We start from the raw sequence: 27,100 nt of genomic DNA, 5'->3' as shown, positions 1-27,100 counted from the left end.
TCAGCCTGCAATTGACAGAAAATATCTCCTCAACAGGGTGGAAGGGCCAAAAGGGAAGAAATTAAGGGGAGATAAAGCTAAGAGGCCCAGACATTACAAGTTAGATACTGTTTACAGAGACACCGTCCATGCAGACATGTCTTGTTGGCAAAGGTCACAATTTCAACACTGGAAACACAACCTAGAACCCAGGAGTTGCAGATTCCCCAAAAGTCACATTACTTTTTGGTTATTTTTATAAATTTATTTTAAAAAATAACAATTGCAATGACATTAATGATCGATCACCTGTACACCCCCATACTGCTGGGGGAAAAACCTTCGATATAGTTGAGTCCCAAAGAAAAATCAAGACATTATTACCAGGCACCCTATAGCCACAAAATGCTCTGTTGGTCCAGTGGCATCGACACTGACATGTTCAATGTACCAGTGCAGTTAAAATATATACACTTTAAATTATCCTGCCAAAAAAAAAGCACTCAAGTTGCATAACTAGGCATTAAACCAATTATTCATTCATCCATTCACTCTTTCTCCATCTGTGAAGTCATCACTACAGTCACAAATAAAAATCAATAAAAGAACTAGAATCAAAGAAAAAATCCAAATGTCAATACCCTGCCCCCACTTTGTGGGCTACTATGGTGTGCTAAAGTGACCACAAGAAAAGGGTCATGAGCTATTTGAAATGCAATGACAAAATGACAACTGAAGCATTTCAAACAAAATTCAAACTCATCCCCCACAAATAAAAAATTCAGCAACAAGGTTGGCATTACTATGTACAAACTTACAGACACAAATAAATAGCATCTTCTAACTGTTGGCGGCTTAAGCACTCAGTTAGGTCTGAGTAATTTCTTTCTGAACTCTGCATCTTAGACTCCTAAATTAACCAAGGAATATAAATTCCTCATTGTTAGTAATCTATCCTCTGAAAAACTTGGGACTTACTGAATAACATTAATATCCCAGACTCTTGTAGAGAGCCAGAAGTTTCTAGTGAGCTTACCAAAGGATCAGCCCTTTGACATCTGGAAGCCAGGACAGATTACCAGATCCCTGGGACTAGATTTCACTTCCTGTTTCCTTTGCATAGCTCTGTACCTCTATTTCTATCATTACAATGATCTCTCTTTGTGGTGTTTTTAGAGGGCTTAATTTCTGTCTTAATACAGTTAAGCTGAAGTCAAAGAACCAATTTTTATTCTTGGTATTTGACCCCCAATGTTCCTCAGAATTACTGGGTTTTCCTTGTTTCCAGAGAAGGCAGCCAACTCTTCTGAAATATCATCTTAGTTCTCTCAGGGTTCAACATCTAAAAGAGAAATAGAATTCTGAGGCACAACCCATTCTGGGAACAGTGGCCCAGTTCCTGACCCTGCAGGCATGTTTCTTTCTAGTCTGCAGTTTATTCTCACAGTACGGATGCAATGAGAAAACCTTTCTGCACAAGGCCTATGGAGAAAACATGAAAACTGGCACCAAAGAATCAGCTGCCATGGGAAGAATGAAAATGCTCGCTTTCTAGGGCCAGCATTGTGCTGCGGGAGTGAAGCCAACATCCACCTCAAGCTTTAGTGGGTAACTTGGACTCTGTTCAGGACAGCGTGACTGATCAATGCTTTCCAGAAATTGCCAAGGACCAAATCTCAGGCTTCTTCCTTTCAGTGCTTGTTAAAGGTTCTAGAGTGTGAATTACTCTCTTCATCTTAATGATCCATTCCAGGTATCCATCCACTGGAGAATCGTGCTCTATGATAACATACGGGTGTACATGCTCTCTCTCTCTCTCTCTCCCCCACTCTCTCCTCCTAGGATGAAACACATGAACCTTTCAGCTCCCCAAATGCTGTCACAAAGTCTATGATTGAAAATCTCTAGTTTGGCTCTCCCTTTAGGAGTACTACAAATGTCCTCAGTGCTTCAGCAAAGAAGTTGTTGAATAGTCTTGTTCTCTACTTAGGAAAGGCAGTTTCAAGGTTCAATATCCTCTACATTGTCTTAGAAGTAGCCACAGCAAGTACGATGGTCCAGATGACCAGTCAACAGAGGGACAAGCAGGCCACAACTTTTCAAAGCTAGAAAAAGAGATTCGGCAATGTATATTTTTAGTGCTTGAGGCTTTTATCATTCTATCCCCAGAGTTAGCTTTTTCTTGGCTAGAGTCCAGAAATACCAACCTACCATCTAGGCAGACAGGAATTCTTATTATTACCACAGATTAGAAGAATGTATCTCAGAAATTTATTGTTTCCATATCACAAGATAGAACTTCCTTGCTTGGAAGCCATCTCTGAATACAAAGCGTCCATTCAGTTAGTCAGTGTGAGATTCCCCCACCAGAGGGATAAATACTGTCTAGATTCCATGGGAAGGAGTGGGCTGCTGCTTTCCTGATTGCAGTTTTGGTTGAGAAGGTTGTTTTTCCCTGCTGAGATGGCTGGCTCATGTCACCAGTCAACGTAAGTGCTTTGTGTACTGCTGGGGTGGCATGTGTCTCCTTGCATCATCCGAATCCATGAAATGTCAGTGTGATCAACAGTCTGAAATAGGTCCTGACTGAAAGAGTAAGACAAAGGCTTGCAACTTCAATTTGCCAGGCATTGCTGCAATTGTAATACTGAGCCACTTATGAAAAACTAAGTGGTTTCCGTCCTGTAGAAAAGGGCAGAATGTGATCGTCAATGTCCCATTGGAAGAGTTGATCAATTTCCTGGAACAGTGAGAAACTGGTGAGAAACATGACCTTGATCAGCTCCATCATATGGCCTGGGGTTAGGACACTCGGATGATCTGTGTCATTGCTTCTTCATCGGCTTGGTTTGGATCCTAGAGACAAAGATGACACGATAATTAAAGTCCTTTGCAAAAGCAACAGGACTGATGGCTCACTACTTATCCTCAAGAGAATACGCATAACTTTATGAAGTAAATCAAAGGCTTGTAATATATCTTAAGTCTGCATATATGGCTTAAGTGCAGTCCCATTAGGAAAGAAGAGACAATAAACCTTATTCTTAAAAGAATTTGAAGTCTGGCCTGCGCGTCATGGTGAAACACTCCGGAACTGTTAGTGTATCTCTTTCCTAAGAACCTTGTGTTGTTCTCTATACTTAAGGGTTAAGAGTATTCAGGTGGCTAAGGAAAAGATTCAGAAAACCCATGTCATGCTGTATTTTTGTCACTGTTTTTTGATCATCATTTAAATACTAAGTACTTAGCAGGGCTGGAAAGAATCATTAGAATCTATACACTTTAATGTACTCATTTTACAGATAAATCTGAAGGCCAGATGGGTAAAGTGATTTGCCTGGACTAGGGTCAGGGTCAGAAAGTTAGGAGCCCAGCAAGGGCTAACTCCCAAATCTCCTGACTCCCATTTAATCTTCTTTCCACTAAACTCTATATGCTGTTTCTCACTTAAGACCTACAGTGTTAACACAAGGATAAATCCTTGGAAGCTTTTTGCAACACTCCGCAAGAACCAGCTTTAGTTCCCCCATACCAAGGCTCTGAAGCCTTGGTAGGCAGGATCTGAGAAAAAGCTGAAAGACTTCTGGAGATGGAAGACTGGAACTGGGTCTGGAACAATGAGCAAAAACAACTAGCATTTACTGAACTCACCATGCACTAGGTATGGTGCTACATAGATGCCTAATGTGGATTACTGAATGAAATCTCTACAACATTGCTATGAAGTATCAACAGTATTCCACTTTACAGATAAAAATAAAGAGGCTGAATTGACCAAGATCATATTGTTAGCACAAAGAATGAGGAGAGTTCCTGGCACAATGCCCTTCTATAGCTGTCAGGCCCACATTCATACACTGTATGAATGAACAGCAATGAGAAAGGAGGGGCTCTCACACTACAGGTGAGGACTAATAGCACTGAAAGAGTTGTTAGTGTTCATGTGTGGGGACACCGAGGAAACCTAGTTTGACTGTTGAGAGGGGTGATAAGGCAAAGTTGCTCAGACGTTATATAGAAATAGTTTGAGATTTGATGCAGTTAAGAAATGAGGAACTATTAATAGCATGCATTCTTGACCTGGGGACTGGCAGGTTAAAAAACACACTTTAACCATCTGGCAGTACTATATAAGGTCAATTAGAGGAAACTGGAGATTAATTTAATGGATATTGCAATAGTGCAAGTGGAATGTGATGTTAATATAGAATGGAGTATCAGCAAATGGGAGGAATCTATTAATTCAAGAAACACTGATTGCTTGGTTCAGAACTGGATACCAAACCCAACAAATACATCTAAGTCAGTACTTAAATACAACTTACTTAAATAGAACTAAGTCCAATAAATATAACAGAGAACAAAACAATCCTGTATCCTCTATACAACTTATAGTCTAGTGAAGGAAACAATCTCGAAAAATTCAACGACTTAATTATTATTACACTGTAAAGAAAAGGGCCAAGTGCAATGGTGTGCACTTGTAATCCTAGCACTTTGGGAGGCCGAGGCAAGAGGCTTGCTTGAGCCTAGGAGTTTGAGACCAGCCTGGGCAACAAAGTGAGACTCCATCTCCACAAAACTTTTAAAACTTAGCTGGGCATGTGGTGCGTGGCTATAGTCCCAGCTACTTGGGAGGCTAAAGTGGGAGGATCACTTGAGCTGGGAGGTCAAGGCTAAAGTGAGCCATAATCACACCACTGCCTCCAAAAAAAGAAAAGAAAAGCTGTTGTAAGAAAATACTGAGAGAGAAGAGACCTACTCTAGATAGGGTATTTAATTAAACCCGGACCTAACAGATGGGGAGATAGCCATGAAAAAGATAGAGCAAAGGGCATACAGACTGAAAATTCTAAGGACAAAGGCCCATGGCAGGAAATAGACCAATGAACAGTAAGCAGCAGCATAGAGACCAAGAAGTAGAAATGAAGTTAGACAGGAGCTGGAGCATGCAAGGCTTTGCTGGGCATAGTAGTAATCACTTTGGATGTCAGTCCAAGCGCAAATGGGAAAGGGTAAGCGTTGAAGGAGCTTGAGCAGAACAGTGACTTGATAGGATAAACATTTTAAAAAGATGACACTAGGATGTGGAGAGTAGGCTAGAGGGGGACAAGAGTGGAAGAAGGGAAACGAAATTAGGCAGCTATTTTATAAACCTAAGCCAAAGAAGAGAGGATAAGACCAGGCTCACATCAGTTAGAAGGGAAAAAAGTAAACATTCAAATTATATTTGTGATAGGGTAATAAAACTTGCTCAGTAAAAATAAAACTTGTTTCTTGAAAATTAAGAAAAGTGTGACTTTCAAGAAAGAATGGATAGTAATAACTGACAAAGATGAAGAGCAAAGAAAGACCACTGGATTAAAAACCTTTAGTACTCTTTCTTTTTGAGACAGGGTCTCACTCTGTCACTCAGGCTGGAGTGCAGTGGTGCCATCTTGGTTCACTGTAGCCTCAACCTCCTGGGCTCAAGTTATCCCTCCATCTCAACCTTCCAAGTAGCTGGGACGACAGGCATGCATCACCAGGCCTGGCTAGTTTTTGTATTTTTTTGTAGAGATGGAGTTTTGCCATGTTGCCCAGGCTGGTCTTGAAATCCTGGGCTTCCCACTTCAGCCTCCCAAAGTGTTGGGATTACAGGCATGAGCCACCAAGCCTGGCCTAGTGATTTCAAGATTAAAGAGACATAAGATTGCATCTAGTTTAGAGAATGTGAGTAGTCCTAGAGTATGAAAATAGCAAGAGGACACTGCTGAAGTCTTCAACTCAAGTCAATACAAGGTAATAAAGAGAAAAATAAAAGGTATATGTATTCCTACCTGCATATGGGGACTATCCTTTTCCTTTGGAGAGAAAAATCGTCCACCTTCACCACGCTTCCGTGCCATGGCATGACGGTGCCGAGACTCATGCAGGTATTTCTAAAATGAGAAATAAAACCATTTAACTATTAATACTATCCAGAACCAGCACAATTATCTAGTGCACAAATTCCATTCTCCAAAGTTTAAGACAGCTGGGATCAAAGCCACAAGGGACAATTATGACTTAGAATGATGATGAAAGCTTTGGAGAAAACACCTAGTAAGTAAGATAGCTAACCATATATAATTAGTAAGAATGTAAGAATGTGAATGCTTACAGTATGAATTTTTTTAAAAAAATAACAGATTACCACCTATACTTCCCAATATACCCTTCCCTCTGCTTTAGTAACAGGCCAAATTTCATTTGAGCAAATGAGTGTTCAGTAAAAAGACTTTCCTAGCATTAAAGTTTATTATTATTATTATTTTCTAGAAACAGGGTCTCACTCTGACACCCTTGCTGCTGGACTGCAGTGGCATGATCATGAATCACTGCAGCTTTGAATTCCTGGGCTCATGTGATCCTCCTGCCTCAGCCTCCCAAGTAGGACTACAGGCATTTGCCACCCCACCTGGCTGGACTTCCCTAGCCTTATCTGCATGTTAAGTGTGATCAGGTAACTAAATTCTGGCTAGTGAAAGGTACACGACTTCTTGAAAGTTTCCTTGAAAGAAAGGGTACCTGGCCGGGTACGGTGGCTTACGCCTATAATCCCAGCACTTTGGGAGGCCGAGGCAGGTGGATCACTGGAGGTCAGGAGTTCGAGACCAGTCTGGCCAATATGGTGAAACCCCACCTCTACTAAAAATACAAAAATAAGCTATGTGTGGTGGCGCGCACCTGTAATCCCAGCTACTCAGGAGGCTGAGGCAGGATAATCACTTGAACCTGGAAGGGAGGTTGCAGTCAGCTGAGATTGTGCCACCGCGCTCCGGCCTGGGTGACAGAGCAAGCCTCAGTCTCAGAAAAAAAAAAAAAAAGAAAGAAAGGATACCTTTCTTGTTCCCTTTCTTCCTAGGCTGGAGTCTAAGCAGGAATCTTGGACTATGAACAGCACACTAGCAATATTAAAGCAGTGAAACAGGTCTTGAGAACTGTGAAAATGTGCTGCCAGTCCAAGATAATTTATCTCTGGACTACTTTTATGCATGAAAAAGAGTAACATCTTATTTAAGACACTGTTTGTTTTCGTTGTTATAACTGCAGCTGCATACAGTAATAACAAATGCTAACTCTTACAAAAGAGATAAGTATCTAACGTCAATTTTTTGGAAGGTACATGAGAAAACAAGCCATATAAAAGATAATTTCAAAAGTAGAACCCTGCTATTCTCCTCTCCTATATCCTTCCCAATGTTATACATACCCTTCTTTCCTTTGGAATTTTCCCTTCTGCCTCTAGTTTAGCCCGGGCTTGCCTCCTCTTAAGAATACGGTGGTATTGTTTGGCATTCACGTAGAGAGGCTCTTCTTCAAGCATCTCTGCTCCAGGTAGAGGGATTCTTTGGATAGCAGGCACAGAGCCAGCCCCAGGAACCATCTGTGTGAACAGGAAACCAGAGCTTATTGGTGGCATGAAGTATGGACATAGAGTTTCTTGGTTTCTCTTCATGCATTTTTTTCTAAATGCCACAAAAAGTAATTTGTATAGGGTACTTGGGTAAATGCAGATCCCTGGAGAAATTTAAGATCTGTACTTTAAACAAACACCCCAGATAACTGTGTCATAGGAGGTTCAGGTGCCACTCTGAAAAACTATATAAGCATGCCCTAATTCATGTCTACCCATGGCTGTAGATATTTCTGCTGCCATCTAATGGTCAGGAACAGTAGTCATAAGACAAAAAAACAGCACAAAAATAGATGAGACCAAGTGCTACTAAATGCCTATATTTATAAAAATAATTTAATAGTTAACTTATAGTTCAATCCTAATTTTTCTTAAAAAACACCAAAACACTGTACTAAATGTGAAAACAAGTAACAGAGCCCTGTACCCCACAGCTCTTTCCCAGATACAACCGCTTTGAATAACTATATTAATCTTTTATAAAAATTATTTATTTATCATTTAGTTCGTAGAAACAAGGTCTCGTATGTTGCCGAGGCTGAGCTCAAACTCCTGAACTTAAGCCATCCTCCTGGATTAGCCTCCCGAGTAGCTAGGACTACAGGTGCATGCCACTGAGCCAGGCTTGCTTCTGTTTCTTTTCATAGCTTCCTCCACCTCTGTGCAGACTTCTGTTACTCATTCTTAATCTATGCATTTTAACATCCTATTTTGACATATGAGGATTTAGCTTTCACTCACACCACCCAAGTCTTCCTATCTTCCCAATACATTTATATCATACTTTTTTTTTTTTGGTTTCTCTATCAATTACAATCTTTCTAATTTTTAGCTTATTTCTTATTTCGTCCATCATGGGCAATACTACTCTCCACTTCTCAAAGATTAATATATTATTCCCTTCATTATTTGAATTCTGAAAAGAATTGCATAAAATCATTATTTATCCATTGCTTGATCTCCAGCATCTAGAATAGTCCCTGGTGAATAGTCCCTGGCACACAGTAGGTGCCCAGAATGAATTATGGTTTGTCATAATGTTATTGTAAAAGTAGATTACTGACTGCCTTAAGGATCGATCTCAATCCCAAGAGGTCAACATAATAAATTTTAGGAGGCATCAAGTTGCATGTTCAAGAAAATTTTGAAGACAAAGCTGAAAAATACATTTTCTTACCATGACCATCCCTCCTGAATTGACCACATTGCCTGCCACTGGTAGTGTCACAGTGACAGTCCCTTGCCCACTGCTGGTTGTGTTGGTATTGGCTCCTGTCTGAACAATCTGTGCTCCTGCCAAACTGGCTGCTGGGATAGTGATCATGCCTGAAACAGGGACTGTAACTTTAAGAAAACAAAACATAAAACAAACAAAAAACAGGCACACAGAACAGAAAGAAGGGAACATAGTTAGTCCCTCTTCTATCTGGCACACACTCACTGATCCTGGCAAAACACACTGAAAAACACAAGGGGAGAAAAAGCACTCTCCCACTCTGGTGTGCTATATATAATCCAAGTAATCACAATCTTTGAAATTCTATTAACTCTCTAGGTCCCAGTTTTGAGTAACTCTATCCTTAGCAGTTTTCAAAAGGTGAAAAGGTTTGGTGGTCTCTTCTTCTACAGGTCAGTCTGACTATAGCTGTACCTACTGCTCTTGTACATATGAGCAATCTGCTTCAGGACAGAGATTTTAAAACTTATACTTTGTTTATCTCAAACTGACAATGAGTCAGTTGTAGTATTAAAACTTAAAATTAAACCAAACATTCCAAGTCCCCAGACTATCAACAGCAGCACTTCAGGATTTGTTCACCATTCTGTTTGAGCTCTTGCCTGGGCTCAATCCAGTTCAGGGCCTCCCCCGAGTAATACAAGAGCACACAGTGCACTCTCTGGATCTTGTATATTGCAAATTTTCAATCACCAAGTCATGGAATCTAACAAAGATGTCCTTTTTTGATTTAACTATTTGACTAACAAGTGCTTCCAAAAGCCTTCAAGTTCAGTTTGTGCACTCCTCCTCCCAGACCGAACAGATCTCTCTATTATTTATGTTATCTATTGCTAGAACATACTTCCATGAGGGCCCTGCATTGTATTTATTTGTTCACATGTCTCTCTTACTAGACTAGAGGCTCTTTGAGAACTCTTCTAAGTAAAAGTGCTGTATACGTAATAGTCATTTAAAGTAATGGAGTGACCCAGAAAAAAACATAAGCAGCAACAGCACTCTAAAGTCAACTTGATTTTTGATCTATTTCTCTCTTTCCCAATAAACTCCCTATTTCTAATCTTCTGTTTAGAAACACTTCTTCCCTAAAAGCTTACACAATCCCTAGATTAGCAACCACTGTAGAAACTGCTACACATGGAATCACTGTTGGTCATGGATGGTGACAAGAAACCAACAATCAATGGAGAGCTAGAGGAAATCTTTTTTTTTTTTTTTTTGTCCAAAAAATATGCAGTGTCAAGTTCACCACTCAAATTCTAAAGGTATCAGTTGCCTAAAGGACAAAAAAGTTGCCCCAAGAAGTCCTAGGGAAACTTATGGGTACACTTACCTTGCTGGAGAATGGTGCCATCTGCATTAACTGGCTGATAGACAATGGTCTGCCCTTCAGCAGTCTGTGCCACTTGCTGTCCCTGGACAGCGATCTGCTGCTGTGTCTGGAGGAAATAAATAACGACCCAATTCAATAGATCCCAAAGATACTAACAAAGAACCATGTAGTCCTTAAAAAAAAAAAAATTATTTTTTTTGGGACGGAGTCTCACTCTGTTGCCAGGCTGGAGTGCAGTGGCACAATCTCGGCTCACTGCAACCTCCGCCTGCTTGGTTCAAGTGATTCTCCTGCCTCAGCCTCCTGAGTAGTTAGGATTACATAGCATGTGCCACCATACCCAGTTAATTTTTGTATTTTTACGGGGTTTCACTATGTTGGCCAGGATGTCCTCGATCTCTTGACCTTGTGATTAGCCTGCCTTGGCCTCTCAAAGTGTTGGCATTACGGGTGTGAGCCACCATGCCTGGCCAAAAACAATTTTTTTTATGGTTTTCATCCCCTTTTCTATATACATGCTATACATGAAATATCTGACAAGTTATCTGACTCTTCCAAATCAGTTGTGCTCCTGTGTGACAGAGCTAGTGGAATTACCTGAGTCTGGCCAGCAGTGACGGCCGTCTGGGGCTGCTGGATGATGATCTGCTGTGTCTGGCCCTGCTGGCCCTGCACCTGCACAGCCTGTCCACCCTGGATCTGGATCTGTCCAGGTGGGACCAACTGTATCTGCAGAAAAGAACATAAAAAAGGATTGTACTCTACTGACACTGGTCTCCTTTGGTCCTGAGAGTTATCCACATTTCTCTAGAAAGCAGAAAATGTTCTGAAGAGGAAAAAAGAAGTCCTGCTCTGCCCTCCATTATGAAGTAGAGACAATTTATTTTCCATTTATGAAACAATCAGGGAATTTTGAACACTGTCTGGATACCTGATATTAAGAAATCAATCTCAGTTTTCATAAAAGATAGCAGTGGTATAAACATATATACTGAAAAGCATGTATATTTAAAATACGCTCTGGGCCGGGCGTGGTGTGGCTCATGCCTGTAATCCCTGCACTTTCAGAGGCCGAGGTGGGTGGATCACTTGAGGTCAGGAGTTTGAGACCAGCCTGGCCAACACGGTGAAACCCTGTCTCTACTAAAAATACAAAAACTAGCTGGGCACGGTGGTGCATGCCTGTAATCCCAGCTACTTGGGAGACTGAGGCAGAAGAATCACTTGAACTGGAGGCGGAGGTTGCAGTGAGCCGAGATCACACCACTGCACTATAGCCTGGGCGACAGAGTGAGATTCCGTCTCAAAAAAATAAAATAAAATAAAATATACTCTAAAGTGCTTTATTATTATTTTTTAACCTTGCCATTTTGGTGAATAATGAAGTACTTTTTTACAGAGGAAATAATATATATATTAAAAATGTTGACAGCCAGGCACAATGGCTCATGCCCGTAATCCCAGCACTTTAGGAGGCTGAGGCGAACAGATTAGGTCAGGAGTTCAAGACCAGCCTGGGCAATATGGCAAAACCCTGTATCTACTGAAAAATACAAAAATTATCCAGGCATGCTAGGACATGCCCGTGGTCCCAGCTACTTGGGGAACTGAGGTGGCAGGATCATTTGAGCCTGGGAGGCAGAGGTTGCAGTGAGTCAAGATCTGCACCACTGCACTCCAGCCTGGGCAACAGAGCGAGTACCTGTCTCAAAAAAAACAAACAAAGAAAAAACCCAAAATGTATTCTACCCTAGTCAAATGTGACGACTACAGCCCAGGACAACACCTTGATAAGGGGCTTGAGAGGACCTTGAAAGAATCCAACAAAGCTGTGTCAGGATTCCTAACTCACAGAAACTATCAAATAAACTTTTTTTTTTTTTTTTTTTTGAGACGGGGCATCGCTCTGTTGCCCAGGCTGGAGTGCAGTGGTGTGATCTCGGCTCACTGCAAGCTCTGCCTCCCAGGATCATGCCATTCTCCTGCCTCAGCCTTCCAAGTAGCTGGGACTACAGGCGCCCGCCACCATGGCTGGCTAATTTTTTTTTTTTTTGTATTTTTAGTAGAGACGGGGTTTCACCGTGTTAGCCAGGATGGTCTCCATCTCCTGATCTCATGATCCACCTGCCTCGCCAAATGTTTGTTGCTTTAAGCTGCTAACTTCTAGGATAATTTGTTATACAGTAATAGATAATTAAGGCAGTGTGACACATTATATTCCTCCTATTAGTTTCCAATAACCTCACCAATACTTACTACTGTCATTAATGTTTGTCAAATTTTTGTTGATTTAATTTGTATCTCCTATTTGGTCCTAGGATTGGCTAGCTAAACCTTAGAAAGCAATTATGGAAAGCAAGGGATCATGTGCTATCCAAATCTATCTTCTTTCTTTTTTTAATGGCTATAGCCACTTTATTAGGAGTATTATCAAAAACCAGACAAGAATCTTGAAAAATATTTCTCTAAAATTTGGAACTAAAAAACTGCAGTACAACCCTTTAAATGTTGGGTGTACAAAATCCTATTTTCATATAACTAGTGGATACATTTTTTTTTTTTTAAGTACAAAAGAGAAAGCAGTGAGGAGAGCCCCAGAGCTCAAAATTTCTAGTATTTTATATTCAAGAATACCTCCTAAACTTAAAAGCCGGAATGCATGGCTACTACTAAGTAACCTTTTCTTTACCTCTTTGACCATTAATTCCATCAACAAACTTTTTTTATTTGAGCATTGCTTCAACAGAGATGGCAGTTTGGAAGGAGGATACTTTCAGAAAGCTAGATTTTTATAGCCAGGTCACTTTCCATCTACAATTTCAACTTGGGACCACCTTGGTCTGGAAAGAAGAACATGTCTAGAATCTTAAGTTATCACAAAGTCTACCAGCTGATAGGAAAAAGGACTACTGATGGAAGGAAGGTGAAAAAAACAGGTCAATGGGTTCCACGTCTTAGAGACATTCATGGGTCCTACTTTGTTAGGGGATAGATTGCCTAGGTTTTCTTAATTATTTTTTCCAAATACTTACCTAATTGGCATTTAGAAAGTATTGGCAAATAAATAAGTAAACAAATTTATCTGGTTATGTGAACCAACTTCATTTCTAAGTTTATATTGGCTATTAGGATTTCCTCTATCTATTTATATTCTTTGCCCATTTTTCTATTTTTGTATAAATACATAAAAGTTATTTATACATATTCTGAATACAAACTCAGTTATATGTATTAAAAATATATTTTCCAAGTTTTCACCTTGTTTACTTTTATTTGATGTATTTCAATGCATATGATGTTTTAAAATAGTCAATTTGTTTTTAAAAAATCCTTCTCTGTAGCATAAAAATTCTCTTATAATTTTCTTTTGAATTTTCCAAGTTTACTTTTCTACAATTAGATCTTTAATCCACCTAGCAAATATTTTTAAAAATACAGTATGAAGTAGAAATCAATTTCTTTTCTGTATCATTCTTCAGCCATTTCTTCACTGATATGTTTACAACACTTTTATTATATGCCAACTTCCAATATTCTTCTATCTATTTCTTGGCTCTCTCTGGTTCCAGTGTCTTTCTCAGGCCAAGGATTTTAATCTAAAATTATATGCAGAATTTTTCATGAGACTGGACATCTGTACTTTTTCTTAGAGGGTGCAAGCTTTACTAGGATTCTAAAATAGAGAATACAATTCAAAAAAGGTTAAGAAGTACCCTTCTTTAAAAAATGGCTATGCAAAGAACACTAATGAGGGAAAACAAAAAACAAAAAAAAACTCCTATACAAAGGGGAGTAAAGCCTTAAGCATTATAAGGGAGGCTATGGAATCTCACGTAGAGAGCTTTACTTATGTAACAGAATATATTTTTTTCAGCTTGGTTAGTTATAGCCTTATTGGAAGCAGGGAAATAACTCTTTGAAGGTTCCTTATAGCAAAATAAAACCCCATAAAAATCACAGAATTTAGAGCTAGAATGAACTTTAGATATCATCTCATATAAATTTTATTTTTAGATGAGCAAACCAACAATTAAATAACTTGGCCAAGATCAGAATGCTTATTTAATGGCAGACCTGGTAATGAAAGCTGGATCACTACACTCACAGTATACTGATCCTAACAATACCACACTGTCTCTACTCAACAGTGGAGAAGGCGCAGCAAGCGGGGCTGGAGAGGAAGCAAAGAGAGAAGAACAGAAAGGATATAGCAATAGGGAATTGAGGAAAGCACATGTTGAAAAGATATTTAAAGCCTCATATATTTATGCAAGGAGAAATGTGAAAACTATTTTTAATCCCAAGTACAATTCTGTCTAGGCAAAAATATGCCAATGGGCTCAAATATGCCCTTACCGTTTACCCAAGCAATCCCCAATCCAAAGAAATTATCCTGAGAATTCAGTTGAAAAATAAAACTATTGTGCCCAAATATGTTTACCTACAAAAGCAAATGAAAACCAAAATCCTTGACTATATTTTATAAATTAGAAATTCTGATTCATCAAGGTGACTGAACATTATGAAAGGATTAAAAAACAACAACAACAACAACAACGAAAACACAACCCCACATGCATGGTACAGTTATGCCCAAAAATTATGCATGAAAACACAAGAGAATACACAAAAAGTACAAGTTTGATTTATGAGCAGTGTGATCATGGCTGCTTTTTTCAACTTAAAATTCCTTCAGAAAACTAAGACATTAATATGACTGCTATAACTGTTGAAACAATACAAAGATTTAGATAGAATAACTAATAGTTCCTCTCATACTCCCTTTTACATGACTATAAACATATACTCATGAGGGGTTGGTCATGAATTACAAAGATGAGATCACACACTATTTCTCTGCAAATTATTTTCACTAAAAATATTTCAATATTAACCCACCCCAAGTCAACAGTTCATTTCTTTTAACGATGATGCAATATTCCATGTGAATATATTATGATTTATTCCAATCATTTCCTTATTCTTATTAATGGACACTCAGATTACAATTTTATTTTTTGCTAGTACAATGCTATGAAAAGTGTCTTTATAATTTCTCCCTACTATTGATGCTTTTCTTCCTATAGGACAGATTCTCAGAAGTGGGACTGCTAGCTCAAATGTTCGTTGTATTTAACAGATAGTGAGGTGCCTTTCCAAAATAACTCCACAGTTTGAAATTACCAAAAATAATGATAATTCTTTTTCTCCATATCCATCCTAGCAGTGGATATAATGATTTTTTTTTTTTTTTTTTTTTGCCATCTTGATGAGAAAAATCTAATTTAAAAATTTGATACCAGAGTTGTATGTAACATTTCTACATATTTCTGTTAATCTCTTCTTTTTTTCTTTTCTTTTTTTTTTTTTGAGACAGAGTCTTGCTGTGGTGCCCAGCCTGGAGTGCAGTGGCACAATCTTGGCTTACTGCAACCTCCGCTTCCCGGGTTCAAGAGATCTCATGCCCAAACCCCCCAAGCAGCTGGGATTACAGGCGCCTGCCACCACGGCCAGGTAATCTTTGTATTTTTAGTAGAGATGGGGTTTTGTCATGTTGGCCAGGCTGGTCTTGAACTCCTGGCCTCAAGTGATCCACCTGTCTCAGCCTCCCCAAATGCTGGGATTACAGGCGTGAGCCACCGTGCCTGGTCTTCCTTTAATCTCTTCTACATCTTTGCTTACTTTTGTTTTCTGTTTCTCAATCAGTCTTTCAACTGGATTTACCTGTTTTATTGGTCTGCTTAAATAATCTAGATTTTATATATCCTTTCTATACGTCAGTTTTCTACTTAATAAATTTGGACCCACTTTTTGCTCATTTTGTTATTTTTCTAACTTTCTAAATATTCATTTTTGTTTCTTTTAAAATAAAATATACTATAAACTAGATTCTAACCTCTTTATATACTTTACAGCAATTCAAGATCATGTCTAATATCTTGGTCTTTACTGGAGCTGTCCAATTTCTGCATAGTTCTAGTTTATATCACTGGTACTATAAAGGCAGAAAATCAACCGAATGCAAAATGTGGGTTAGAAAGCAGTTAAATGCATTATCAATTATCAGTTTGTAATAATCTATTCTTTGAAACCTCTCCTCTGATATACTGCTCAACATTTTTAAATACTACTCACCTGCTGCAAACCCTGTGTTCCAGAAACAGGTACTTGCATGATGGTTTGACCTTGTCCACCAGGGACAGCCTGGACCATGATGGGTTGGCCAGTTGATGTGATTAGCTGGCCTCCACTGACCTGCACCATTAATGGCTGCCCTTGGACCTAGAATGAAATAAAATAAGAACAATGAAATAACATAAGACACAAAATGGTTTTTACCAAAAGACAATCACTGGAACTATTCTGCTGTCTTGCTAGAAAAGGAAAAGGTAGAAAAGACTAAGAAAATATATGTCTTAAGTCCTCAAGTTATCTTTAAATATCTATGATACCTGTTACTAAATGCCAAGCTCAATACTTTAAGGTCAGACATAATGGAGAATATCCAGAGTCTTTGAGAAGTCTCAGTAGATATAAGGCATTTGTCACCAAACACGGGCTAAATCCATGACAAACATTTAATCATAATGGCAAGGTTAGTTGCCTGTTTAAATCAATCCAGGGATGGTCTCTGTGAAGGCTGGAGAGGAGGCAATGAGAGGGAAAGGTGATGGTGGTGATGGTGGTTGAGTACAAATTCTAAATAAAGTGAAGAAGGTAAATAAAACTGTACCCAGCAATGACTCCAGGAGGCTGGGTAGCAAGCAGCTCTGGAAGCTCATGTAGAGGATGACCCTTTTCTCCCTATAGTTTCTCAAGCTAAAATGAAATATCAAATGTATACCTTTACCCTGCTCATTTTACTCTGTGAATTCTAGATATGTGTGTTGTTTAAAGAGCTCACTACTAAAGATTTCTTAAAAATACTTTCTGGTCAGTTTGCAGTCTCCATGGTGGAATTCCTCACACTGGCCTCTATAATATCCACATGGTTATTTTAGCTTTATCAGAAGCAACAACAAATATTGAAATTACACAGAGCAGTCAAGTGTACAAATTTCAACCTCCTATGAGTAAACAGACTACTGTAGGAGCCAGGTCACTACAAGTGCTCTGTCACATCTTAAGTCCCAATACAAAAATACCTAATAGAATGCTTTCTGGAAGTGCTTTAGAAGTGAACTGGAATGATCCATGGAATAGTCCAAAACTTTCATTTTCAGACTCTATCTTTGACAGAAATTACTTAGAACAGAATATTCATGGCTGAAATATTCACACTTAATGTAAGTATGTGCGAGTAACAGCAATTAGTTAAAAGATCATTCTGTCCTAGATGAGTAGGTTAGATAGTGAGGTTCTCCTACAATCACCACCACCACCGCCACCGCCACTAATGTATTAAAATCACCAGGAATGCTGAAATCCTAAGTTTTGTTAAACTGTCCAATGAGAGCCTTTACTTTACTTTTTTAAGGACTTTACAGCCTGACTCTCTCATGCTATCTCCTTCCCTTATTTCCCCATTCCCTTTGCTACATCAAATGCTTGCATATTCTGTATCAAGAGAGATTTCTCAGAATACATGCAGCATGAATAACCAAAATAACTATTTAAAATTCTCCCAAAATAATCAGATCCCTAAAGGAAAGGTTTCTATTATTTCCATATTGTTTCCACTTATTTTAAATAAAATCTATGTAAGTAGGAAACACAAGTTTTAAGATACAACTATTAATAATTTTCTATCTATTCATCATCTTAATTTCCTCTCCAACTGATGTGCTATTCATGCACATGATAAATGATTTGAGACTCCAAAGAGCTCACTGTATTTACAACAGAAAAATGTTACAAAGACACATGCATCAAACAAGAAGCCATACAGTTAAGAGCATGTTACATTCCTATTCCACAAGGGGTTAATGACAATCCAAAATACTGTTTTATATATGAGTAAGATGAAGCAAGCATGAAAAACATTAACAAGCTGTTGGACTGTGAGATTTGAACACAGTTTTGGAGTGCCTACAAGCTCAGTTTCTTTCAGCTTAATTTATTTTCAAAGTTGGTTGTATATCATTACCAAACACTATTGGTGGCAGGGGTAGGGGTGGGACTGAAAGGATAAAGTGAAGTGATAACAATAAGAGGTAGTTATCTGCAGGATGTTTAGCAGCACTAGCAATAAAGTGAGATGCCAGTTCTACATTCTAGATTCTACTTTGAATCATTTCCAATTCAATGGAGGGAAAAAGTAGGGTACCCAAATCTTGCCAATTTTTCAAAAATACAGTCATTTTAATAAAAGTAACCTACAGATACAGAGTAGACTAGTGCTCCTACTCCTGTTTCTTATAGGAACTGGTCAAATTAGAACCCAATTTAGGATACTTAACTTAGCCATACACAATGCTAAAGAACTGTATTGATTAACCAAGAATTATCACAGTGGCTTTAATACCTAAGACTTACAGAGAGCATATCCTGCTTCTGCCTAACCAAGAGGTATCTGGGGTAATCTTTGCAGATCTAGTAATAAGACAGGTCACTATTTCCCCAGGAAAGGTAGTGGAAACAATAGCAGTTAACAAGAGATTAACAAGATTCAGTGCTTAGATAAACCTTGCCAAGTGTAATGATTATTTTTCAGTTGAGTTGCCCCTTGAATAAAAATAAAGCACAGCCTAGCCTAGCGTATGTGTGTCTATATATGTATATATTTCCTTCTCCATTATAACGCAAATACACAAAATTTTTACCATGCAATTAATTGGATCAGAGTTTGAGCCCTGAATAAATTCTAATGTCACTTATAAGAATTTCTTCCTGTCACTTACATCATTTCTTTTCCAGGCGTTCTCAAAGAAACATGCTAGTCAAATCCAATTCTCAGAAAGTTGATATGGGGTCTCTATATGACTTGGCACAAAACATTAGGAAACTGGCATCTTATAAGCCTCAAAGACAAGTTAGCAGCATCAAAGACATGCAACTGACTTTGCCATTCCTACTGGAGATCCTAACACAAACAGCACCAGACATGAGGAGAGGAGAAGTTCATGCAGTGCTCACAGAGAATCAGAGAGGGTACCACTACCTGGAGGGTCTGGACTTGCTGGCCTGAGGCGGATGCCACCTGGGCCTCAGTCTGCAACTGCACAGCAGTGACACCACCCTGCTGCTGAGAACAGGAACAGGAAGAGCTTGAAATATGTCAGGAAGGAAATGTGTAGTTCAAGACATGAGATCACCTTACCTCTTGGAGGAGAGGGAGGGAAGCCTGAAGGACTTTCAAAATGTACAGACTCCCTATACTGAAGCTGTTTTGTTGAAGGTAGTAGCATTAAAGATATTAGCCCTTTGTCTCTAGAGTGGACCTCAAAATGTGACTCAAAAACTCAAAACAGTTGTCATCATTAACACAAAGATTTGTAATGCAATCTTTCCCTCCAGAAACAGGAATCTGATGCTTCTACTTACACAATTATTTAGTGCTCTTTTTATCTCCTCAAATGAGTTCACAAGAAAAAATGACTAGGTTTTAATAGCCCTGAAACTACCATAAAAAAAATTCTGGGCTTAAATGCAGTCACAAAGAAAGGAGAAGTAATCACTGTGAACCGAAATCATCTTCAATACGTCAATGCTCTTATGTCCCAAAACTAAGATTCTTTTTTTTTTTTTAAACTTTATTTATTTACTTATTTCGAGATGGGGTCTTGCTGTTTTGCCCAGGCTGGTCTTGAATTCCTGGGCTTAAGCCAAGCCTCCAGAGTAGCTGGGATTACAGGCATGCAGCACCATGCCCAGCTTCAAAACTAAGATTATTTCTACCCAACTGGACTGCTTTAAGAGCCATTTCAATGATTCAACCTTATTTTTACATCCACTAATGGCAAATTCTGAAAGAATAAAAACCCACCCTCCGGAGTACTGGTCTGAATGGAGATCCCTTTGTGGAATCCCTTTCTCTAAAAAGGCAGTTAAAGGAACCTGCCAGGGCCACAGCAGCTGTATGGAAGGGAAAGCTATCAAGGGAGTTTGTCTTTTAATTAAGAGTAGCTCCTTCCTTTTGATCATTAGATGGGAACAACTCATCATCAATACTTCCTTTGCTTTCCCTACTATCTTTCTATATTAGCTAAATTCCATTTTGAAAACAAAATATTTCCAAAATATCAATCTTGGCCTAAGGTCAAATAGAAGCATAATAAATTTCTTCTAGGGGTGGGAAAAAAGTGAAATTTTACTATAATAAACCCAAGCATAAAGCATCAGAAAATTTAACCTGTGTATAAATTCAAGAAAGCAATCTATTAATTAGGAATAAACCAGCAGCAGGGAATTCCTTTCTAATATGTGCTTATCCATAAGAACGACTGTCTAAGTATTATCCTAATGTTAAACCAGAGCTTTTCTGAATAAAAAATGTGGCAGACCAAATCAAAGAACAGAAGATTTCTTGGAAGTTATATTGGTTTGTCTGTTGTGGCCAAAGCCTTACTAAATCACAAGTTAGCTCAAACAAGAAGAGAAAAAGACCAAATAGAATCCAGAAAAATTTAAAAGTCCAAATTTCCATCTGAAAACCAGACTAGATGTTTTTACTTATAATGAGATAAAAGAGGCAATTTACTATAACTAGGCACCCATGAAGAGTAGATTCTAAGTGGTCATGGGCTAGACATGGCATTTCAGCACAAGCCATCAGACCCAATATTTCACAAGATCTGGTACCTTTCAAATAATTCCCCAGGGAAACAGACCAACCAATTGAGTCGTGCTGTTATCAGTTTCATTGCTGTGATGTTTAAAGCCATTTTACTTCCATACCTGCTGCTGAATCTGTCCTGCCTGGACAACAATCTGCTCTGTCGAACTATTGCTGTTTGCTGTATACTGCTCCATGGTCCCTCCAAGTGAGATTCCTGTCCGCTCTGGAGATCCTAGAAGGCTGTGAGGTACACTCCTATTAGAAAAGTGGGGAAAGAAACTAAAGTGAGATTGTCAATAAAGGCCTTACCAGACAATTAACCTGGATAATTTATCACTGTACTTTATTTGCAAGAAAACAGGATAAGAGAATAGGAAATGCTTATATTCAGTATCATTTTTAACTAGGATTATATGGCACAATCATAACATAGTACTATTTTCACGTTTCTAAAATGCTTTCAGTCATTTCTTATTGACAACCTTACCTTTCAATACTGTCAGAGCACTACCTGCACCTTAGAGATACTCATTAAGCTGCAACATCACTTTGATACAAGGCCTACGTAACGCTGATTTTCAAGTTTGCACATATACTTTAGAGAATAAAGGTTCTTTAAAGTTGTAACACATAATTGCTTCCCACCAAACAAGTTACTCAGGTCCACTACATATGGTAGCCAAAATTTACCCTTCTCATAGAGTTGAAGATCTGCTTTCAAAAATAAGGATACAATTAGATAAACTGAATGATATCTGAGAAGCTTATTAAAGACTTCAGTAAACAATTAAAATGATATAAATTAGCAATGGGTAACTCATCTTGGAAATATGGGAGGGAGGACAGATATATAAACAAAAATGTAGATAGGTCTTTCCGATTTTTCAGTAGGCCCTCATAAATTACAACATCTGAATAATAAAATGACGTGGCCTAACTGAGCTGCTCATTATAGTGGCAAAGCAGAGTACCACTCTCCATAAGTCCACACATGCTGGTGGAATTCATCATTTGCAAGGTGTCTCAAGACAGTCTGAAAGAAGAAATCAAAATACGTGCAAGTATATGTCCAGCTATTTAGAAAGAAGTGTATTGATATCTAAAATTTACTTTGAAATGCATCAAAAAAATGGATGAATGGGTGGAGAAATATCTGGTAAGGCAATTATAGTAAGATGTTAATAATAGACCCTAACTGGCAGGTATACAGGTGTTTATTTTCAAATTTCACTGCATACTTGAAAATTCTTATTTTCAAAATAAGAATTTTGGGAAATTCTTATTTCCCAAATGAATGTTGGAATGTTGGAAAAAATATAACAAAATTTAATCAAAATAAAAATTAATCAACCCCATTACTCATAATCAAAATGGATACAATATAAGAATCTATGAGCCATAAATAACAGGCTATGTCATCACAGCGAGAGGACTTGCGGCCATATGGTTCTCCAAAGCACTGCCCTTGATCTAAGGGAATGCTCACTAGGTAAATATCTAACTATAATTTGGATTTACATATAGATTGGCCAACAGGGAGCAAATATAATCAGCAACATGAACAACTGGTTTTCTGATTTTTACACCAGTCTCTTTGGAATTGGTTGACTAAGTCTGCTCCTCAGAGATTCTGGGTATAGAACAGAAAATCAGGTTTTCAGCCAGACTGTGAATCTGTTAGGGACACTAACAGCCTTCCCTAAATTCTATCTTGTCTCTAATACACAATACATTTATGTCTGTAAACTAATGAAATTAAGGTTATGATGTAAAAGAATATATATGATTCCATTTATATAAAATCTCCAAAAGACATCAGTAATCTAGAGACAGAAAATAGATCAGTGGTTCCTTGGGAGTAGAGAATACAGGGAGACAGGAAAGAGGGAGGTTGACTGGCACGGAGCCTTAGGAATATTGTAGGATGATGAAAATGTTTTATATCTTCATTGTGGTAGCGGTTGCACAGGTGTACAAATTTGTCAAAACTCATCAAAATGCACACTTAAAATTATTACACTTTGTATCTAAACTATGTCTCAATACATTTATTTTAAAAATAAGGATCATGAAAGGAATGTCTTTTAAGTTTCAACACCTTCCCAACTCCAAATTTCCTTCTTATATGAGATTTTTTCTTTGACTAATATCCAGAAGTTTACATCTTTACAAGACTAAAATATAACTTGAAGCACATGATAATGACTAATAGATGTAACATATTTTCTTCTTAACTAGTTTATCCTGGTAATACTAATGAACCAATTTAGCAATATTTAAATCTATACTTTGAAGAGTATAAAGATTTGAAGAGCAGCTTCAAATCTGGCAGCAATTCTCTCTCACATTAATGACAGTGATTTAGTCTGTATCATGATATTGATACTATTAACGGTTAATGCTATAAGCAACTGGCTTCAGTAAAGTCGTATGTTCCTACAACTGTGAGATTCAGTTAGCAAGACTGCAATACAATTCAATAGTCTTTCCCAAAGTGCCTCTTTGCCCAAGATTATGACAAACTTAAGTTAGCCAGATTTAGTCTGTCTAGCTCTTGCTCTTAACACGAAGTTTTGAATGGTTTTTCCTCAAAGAGAGAGAAACAAATAATAAGAGTGTTTATTCTGGCTAGCATGAAAATTATCTTCCTAGTGCATTCTCTTCTCAGTGTAATTCTCTTTGCCCCACTATTCCAAGGTGCAAAAGCTGAAATTTAAACAACCACTCACTAGGAATCCATTCTATGTGGACCTACACACACTCCAAAGCTAAAACCTTCAGAAACTCAACTAGTGTAAGCATATGAAAAGACCTAGGATAACCACAGCTGATAATCACTACCAGGCAAAGCCTAGAACAGTAGCTTTTTAAATTTTTGGATCACAACCCTTAGTAAGAAATACACTTCATTATCACAACTCAGTGCACACATAAACATAAAACGTAACTGAAATGAAAGTTTCAAGTATTTACCCTTATACAACACAAGATGCACTTTGATATTTTCTATTTTTTTTTTTTTTTTCTTTTAAGAGAGGGGGTCTCCCTATGTCACCCAGGCTGGTCTCAGACTCCTCAGCTCAAAGGATTCCCCCCCTTGGCCTCCCAAAGTGCTGGGATTACAGGCGTGAGCCATCATCATGCCTGGCAGACATTTTATATTCTATTATTTTAAAATCCCCAGCATTGGCTCACTGAATTTCTTTCACAACTCAACAAGTGGGTCCTGATACATGTTGGATGAAAGACTAGACTACAACAAAGGGCTGTCCAGCTTCCCCATCATCCTACAGATTTCTGGATTGGAGCTTTCTAACGCACTTCTCTCCACTAACTATATACCATGTGCCAGACACTGTTCTGAAGGTTTTAAAAATAAAAAGAAATCTCTGATGAAGAGTCTAACTTCAAAGAGTCTTTAAGTTTAGTAATGGAGTAAAAACCTATACTGGAATCCTAAGAGATAAAGTGATATGGGAATTTGGAGGACAGAGATTTGTTCCAGCTGGGGATAAATCAACAAGGCTTAAAAGAAAAGGTACTATTTGAACTTTTTTTTTTCTGTGCTGTCAGAGGCCTGCAGGATGAACTGGTCTTAAGTGTGAGAAAGATTTAGCTATGTGATGATGTGGAGGAAGGTGAAGTACTACAAATCAAGAGAGCATAAAAACAAGAACAGAAACATTTCAGCATGTGAGTAGCAGACTAAACGGGAAGAAAAGCTTGGGGCCACACTACTGTCTCTAGAAATGTCAGACAAAGAAATTCTTCTGCAGACTGGTGGAAGCTTGAAAGGTACTTAGAAAAAAAGTTACCAGATTAGAATGCCTTTTAGAAAGATGCCAAGCAAAAGTATTTAGTGATTTTGAAGTGACCAGAACATACCTATGTTTAAATACTAAGGTTAAAACATCTATTTCAGGCCAGGACGCAGTAGCTCATGCCTGTAATCCCAAAGTTTTGGGAGACCAAGATGGGAGGATGGCTTGAGCCCAGGAGTTCCAGGTTGCAGTGAGCTATGACTGCGCCACTGTATTCCAGCCTGGATGATAGAGGAAAGCCCTGTATCCAAAAACAAATGAACAAAATTTCCAAAGGCAAATATACATGCTTTTTAGACTATTTAAGCCCTATCATCTCTTCTGCTAATGCGATAATGTGACAATCAAATGAATTAAGAAAATGATTTAAGCAACAATGAAAAACTCATCCTAAAAAGTGAAAATAAAACCTGTCCCCGAAGCTTCAGTAATGAAAGAGCACTGGAATACTGGAGTTTTCTGAAACCTACCAGTTGTATAGCATTAAATGTCAATTTAGAAATGGGCACCAGATACTGAAGACCTCTATGTGCCAGGGAATGCACTAGATGATTCATATGAGTAAAAATAATTTTCAGAGTCCTAGGACAAAAGTCTTCTCCTCTTCCCCAAAGAACTCAGCCACTATCACGGGGCAGAACCCATAAAACAAGTCAGAAACTTGTTTTTTCAATCTTATGAAAAAAATATAGCTCTAGATTCCTTCTACTTGAACCTCCATACAAAATAATAACTGTTTCCAAAATATTCCTTAGCAAGATATACAAGTATTTTACCAACTGGACCTTCCCCCCCTAAACTATCACTACTACTGCCCACTTCCCTATCCCATCTTCCTGCCTCAGTGTAATTTGATTCCTCCGCACATGCTTTTCTTCTCTTCAAGCAATGCTCTTCCATCTTGTGGAAGAATTACCATCATTCCTCAAGGCCAGTCAAAAGTGCGGCGGTGATAAGCCTTCCACGGAGGCTAGCTCACGCATCGATACTTCACAGCACTGAACTTGGCCCCTTTATAGCCCTAACCGTTAGGTATTAACTACCTGTTCACCTGTCAATTTCCATCAGGTGGGCACAGTTCTTACTGACCTCTACGGACTCGCTCCCCAACACATGGATTATACCTGGCATATACTGCTGGATAATTGGTTGCCAACAGCAACCTCTCACCCTAAGGAAAACTCCACTACACTGTTAAAGCTTCTAAACATCTGCTGAGAAAACGTTAACACAGCATTAGAAAGTGTATCAGAAAAACATAAACCAAGAGATGAGTGGACTGGGTCAAGCCTGATACAAAGTAACATAGAAAGGCGAAAGCAAAAACAAAGGAAAAAAAAAAAAAAACCCGAAACTGTACTACATTTCCAACGGAGGGAGATTTCACAAAATGAGCAGTGGATAAGATTAGTAATATGAACAGCAAGTTGTGCAGCCTCCGGGAAAAAGAATGCGCAAGGGTATCAATCTTCTAAGAGTGAGGTTCCAGGCACCGAATGGACTAGTCTTACAGCCCCGACAAGAAAGGGAGACCGCTTGATTGGGCTCCAAGACGGAGGTGTGCGGTCCTGCCACTGCGAACGGGGCGGGGAAGAGAGGAAATGACGAGCCAAAAGGGGTGGTAACGGCGCCGGGCCGGAGACCCGGGCGGAGCGGGCTGGGAGGAGGGGCGCAGCGGAGCACGGGGAGTGGGCGAACTAACGGCCCCCTCTCCCCACCAGGAAGACAGCAGGGGCGGGCCTGTAGGGCTCCGAGGCGAGGGCGGGCCAGCCCCGTTGCCAGCCGCACTCGGGACCCCGCGGCCAGGGCGCGCACCCTCCCCAGGCCTCCCTCCCGACCTAGTGGGGCTGCAGATAGACAGACCCGGCTCGCGGGGAGCGGGGGGCCTGGGGGAGGCTTCCTGCCCCAAGGGCCGGAGAGTGGAGAGAGCAAGGGCAGGTTTAAGTTTGCGGCCAGAACGACCAGGAGGAAATCGCCGAGGCCCAGGGCGCGCATGTGTCCCCTAGTGTAGGGCCATTCGTGGCCCCGGGCCTGGGGCCTGAGAACCTGGGCCTAAGAGTCGGGAAACGGGGACGCATTCCCAACTGATCCTGGCACCCTGCGAGGGTCGGAGCCCCGAGATGCCTGCTCCCCGGGGCGCCATCCCCGCGCGGGGCGGCCCCTGCAGGCCTCGGCCGGGAGTGCCCCGAGGCGCTCGCAAGCCCCGGGCCGGGGCCGCTGGCCGCCCTGCTGGGCTAGGCTCAGCTCGACTCCCCGGGCTCGACGGGCGCCTGGGCCTCTCCTGAGTGGTCAGCGAGACCCGCCAATCGGGGCGCTGGGGCCGGCTCTGGGCCGCTGGATATTGGCTCCTCACACTCACCGTGCCTCGCTCCCCCGGTTCGCTGCCCGCGCTGATTGGCTCCAGTACCGGACTCCGAAACCCAATCAGAGGCTCCAGCCGCCGCCGCCGCCGCCACTGCCGCTGCCTAGCAAAATGGCGAACCCGAACAAAGGGGAATCGGGCCTCCCTCCAACCGCCTCCGCGCAGGCGCCTCTGAGACCACGCCCACTAACTCCAGTTCTGGGCTCGCCCCAC

General features: G+C 39.7%; 3 protein-coding genes across 10 annotated transcripts in view; 1 reads left to right on the top strand and 2 right to left on the bottom strand.

Moving 5' to 3' along the window:
• Positions 1–1,112, bottom strand: part of LOC126953787 (adenylate cyclase type 10-like) — a 41,084-nt gene extending 39,972 nt beyond the window's left edge. Inside the window, exon 1 of one of the 2 annotated variants that reach the window (XM_050789420.1) lies at positions 1,016–1,112. The gene's annotated coding sequence lies outside the window, so the exon portion shown is untranslated. The remainder of the gene's footprint in view (positions 1–1,015) is intronic. The other variant, XM_050789425.1, reaches the window with a different exon arrangement.
• The window catches only part of OARD1 (O-acyl-ADP-ribose deacylase 1), a 449,744-nt gene that overhangs the window by 416,639 nt on the left and 6,005 nt on the right, over positions 1–27,100 (top strand). The window lies entirely within an intron of this gene.
• Positions 97–27,034, bottom strand: NFYA (nuclear transcription factor Y subunit alpha). 7 transcript variants are annotated; one of them, XM_050789478.1, is made up of 11 exons: positions 26,389–26,756; positions 24,590–24,766; positions 20,824–20,959; positions 19,085–19,171; positions 16,123–16,269; positions 10,585–10,716; positions 9,988–10,093; positions 8,595–8,761; positions 7,214–7,387; positions 5,799–5,900; positions 97–2,835 (listed from the first exon to the last, which is right to left on the bottom strand). In XM_050789478.1, the coding sequence occupies exons 3-11, from the start codon at positions 20,896–20,898 to the stop codon at positions 2,782–2,784; spliced, it is 1,044 nt and encodes a 347-aa protein (XP_050645435.1). In that variant the 5' UTR covers positions 20,899–20,959; positions 24,590–24,766; positions 26,389–26,756; the 3' UTR covers positions 97–2,781. The 7 variants fall into 7 exon arrangements, with proteins under 7 accessions (XP_050645435.1, XP_050645437.1, XP_050645433.1 ...); XM_050789480.1 differs by lacking the exons at positions 24,590–24,766; positions 26,389–26,756 and adding an exon at positions 26,885–27,034 and having other exon boundaries at positions 8,595–8,743; XM_050789476.1 differs by lacking the exons at positions 24,590–24,766; positions 26,389–26,756 and adding an exon at positions 26,885–27,032.

This window comes from Macaca thibetana, chromosome 4 (genome assembly GCF_024542745.1).
Source record: "Macaca thibetana thibetana isolate TM-01 chromosome 4, ASM2454274v1, whole genome shotgun sequence".
Taxonomy (NCBI): Eukaryota; Metazoa; Chordata; class Mammalia; order Primates; family Cercopithecidae; genus Macaca; species Macaca thibetana.
The sequence above is the reverse complement of the archived record's forward strand: the minus strand, read 5'-3'. Positions and strand labels throughout refer to the sequence as shown.

What these genes read in the sequence shown, in the direction of transcription:
- NFYA (XM_050789476.1), bottom strand. Translation starts at nt 20,898, where the DNA reads ATGGAGCAGTATACAGCAAACAGCAATAGTTCGACAGAGCAGATTGTT. An exon ending in AAGTCCAGACCCTCCAGGTA is followed by an intron (nt 16,270 to 19,084) that starts GTGGTACCCTCT and finishes ATTTCATTCTAG; the next exon opens with GTCCAAGGGCAGCCATTAAT. An exon ending in AGGATAGTCCCCATATGCAG is followed by an intron (nt 2,836 to 5,798) that starts GTAGGAATACAT and finishes CTTTGTCTCTAG; the next exon opens with GATCCAAACCAAGCCGATGA.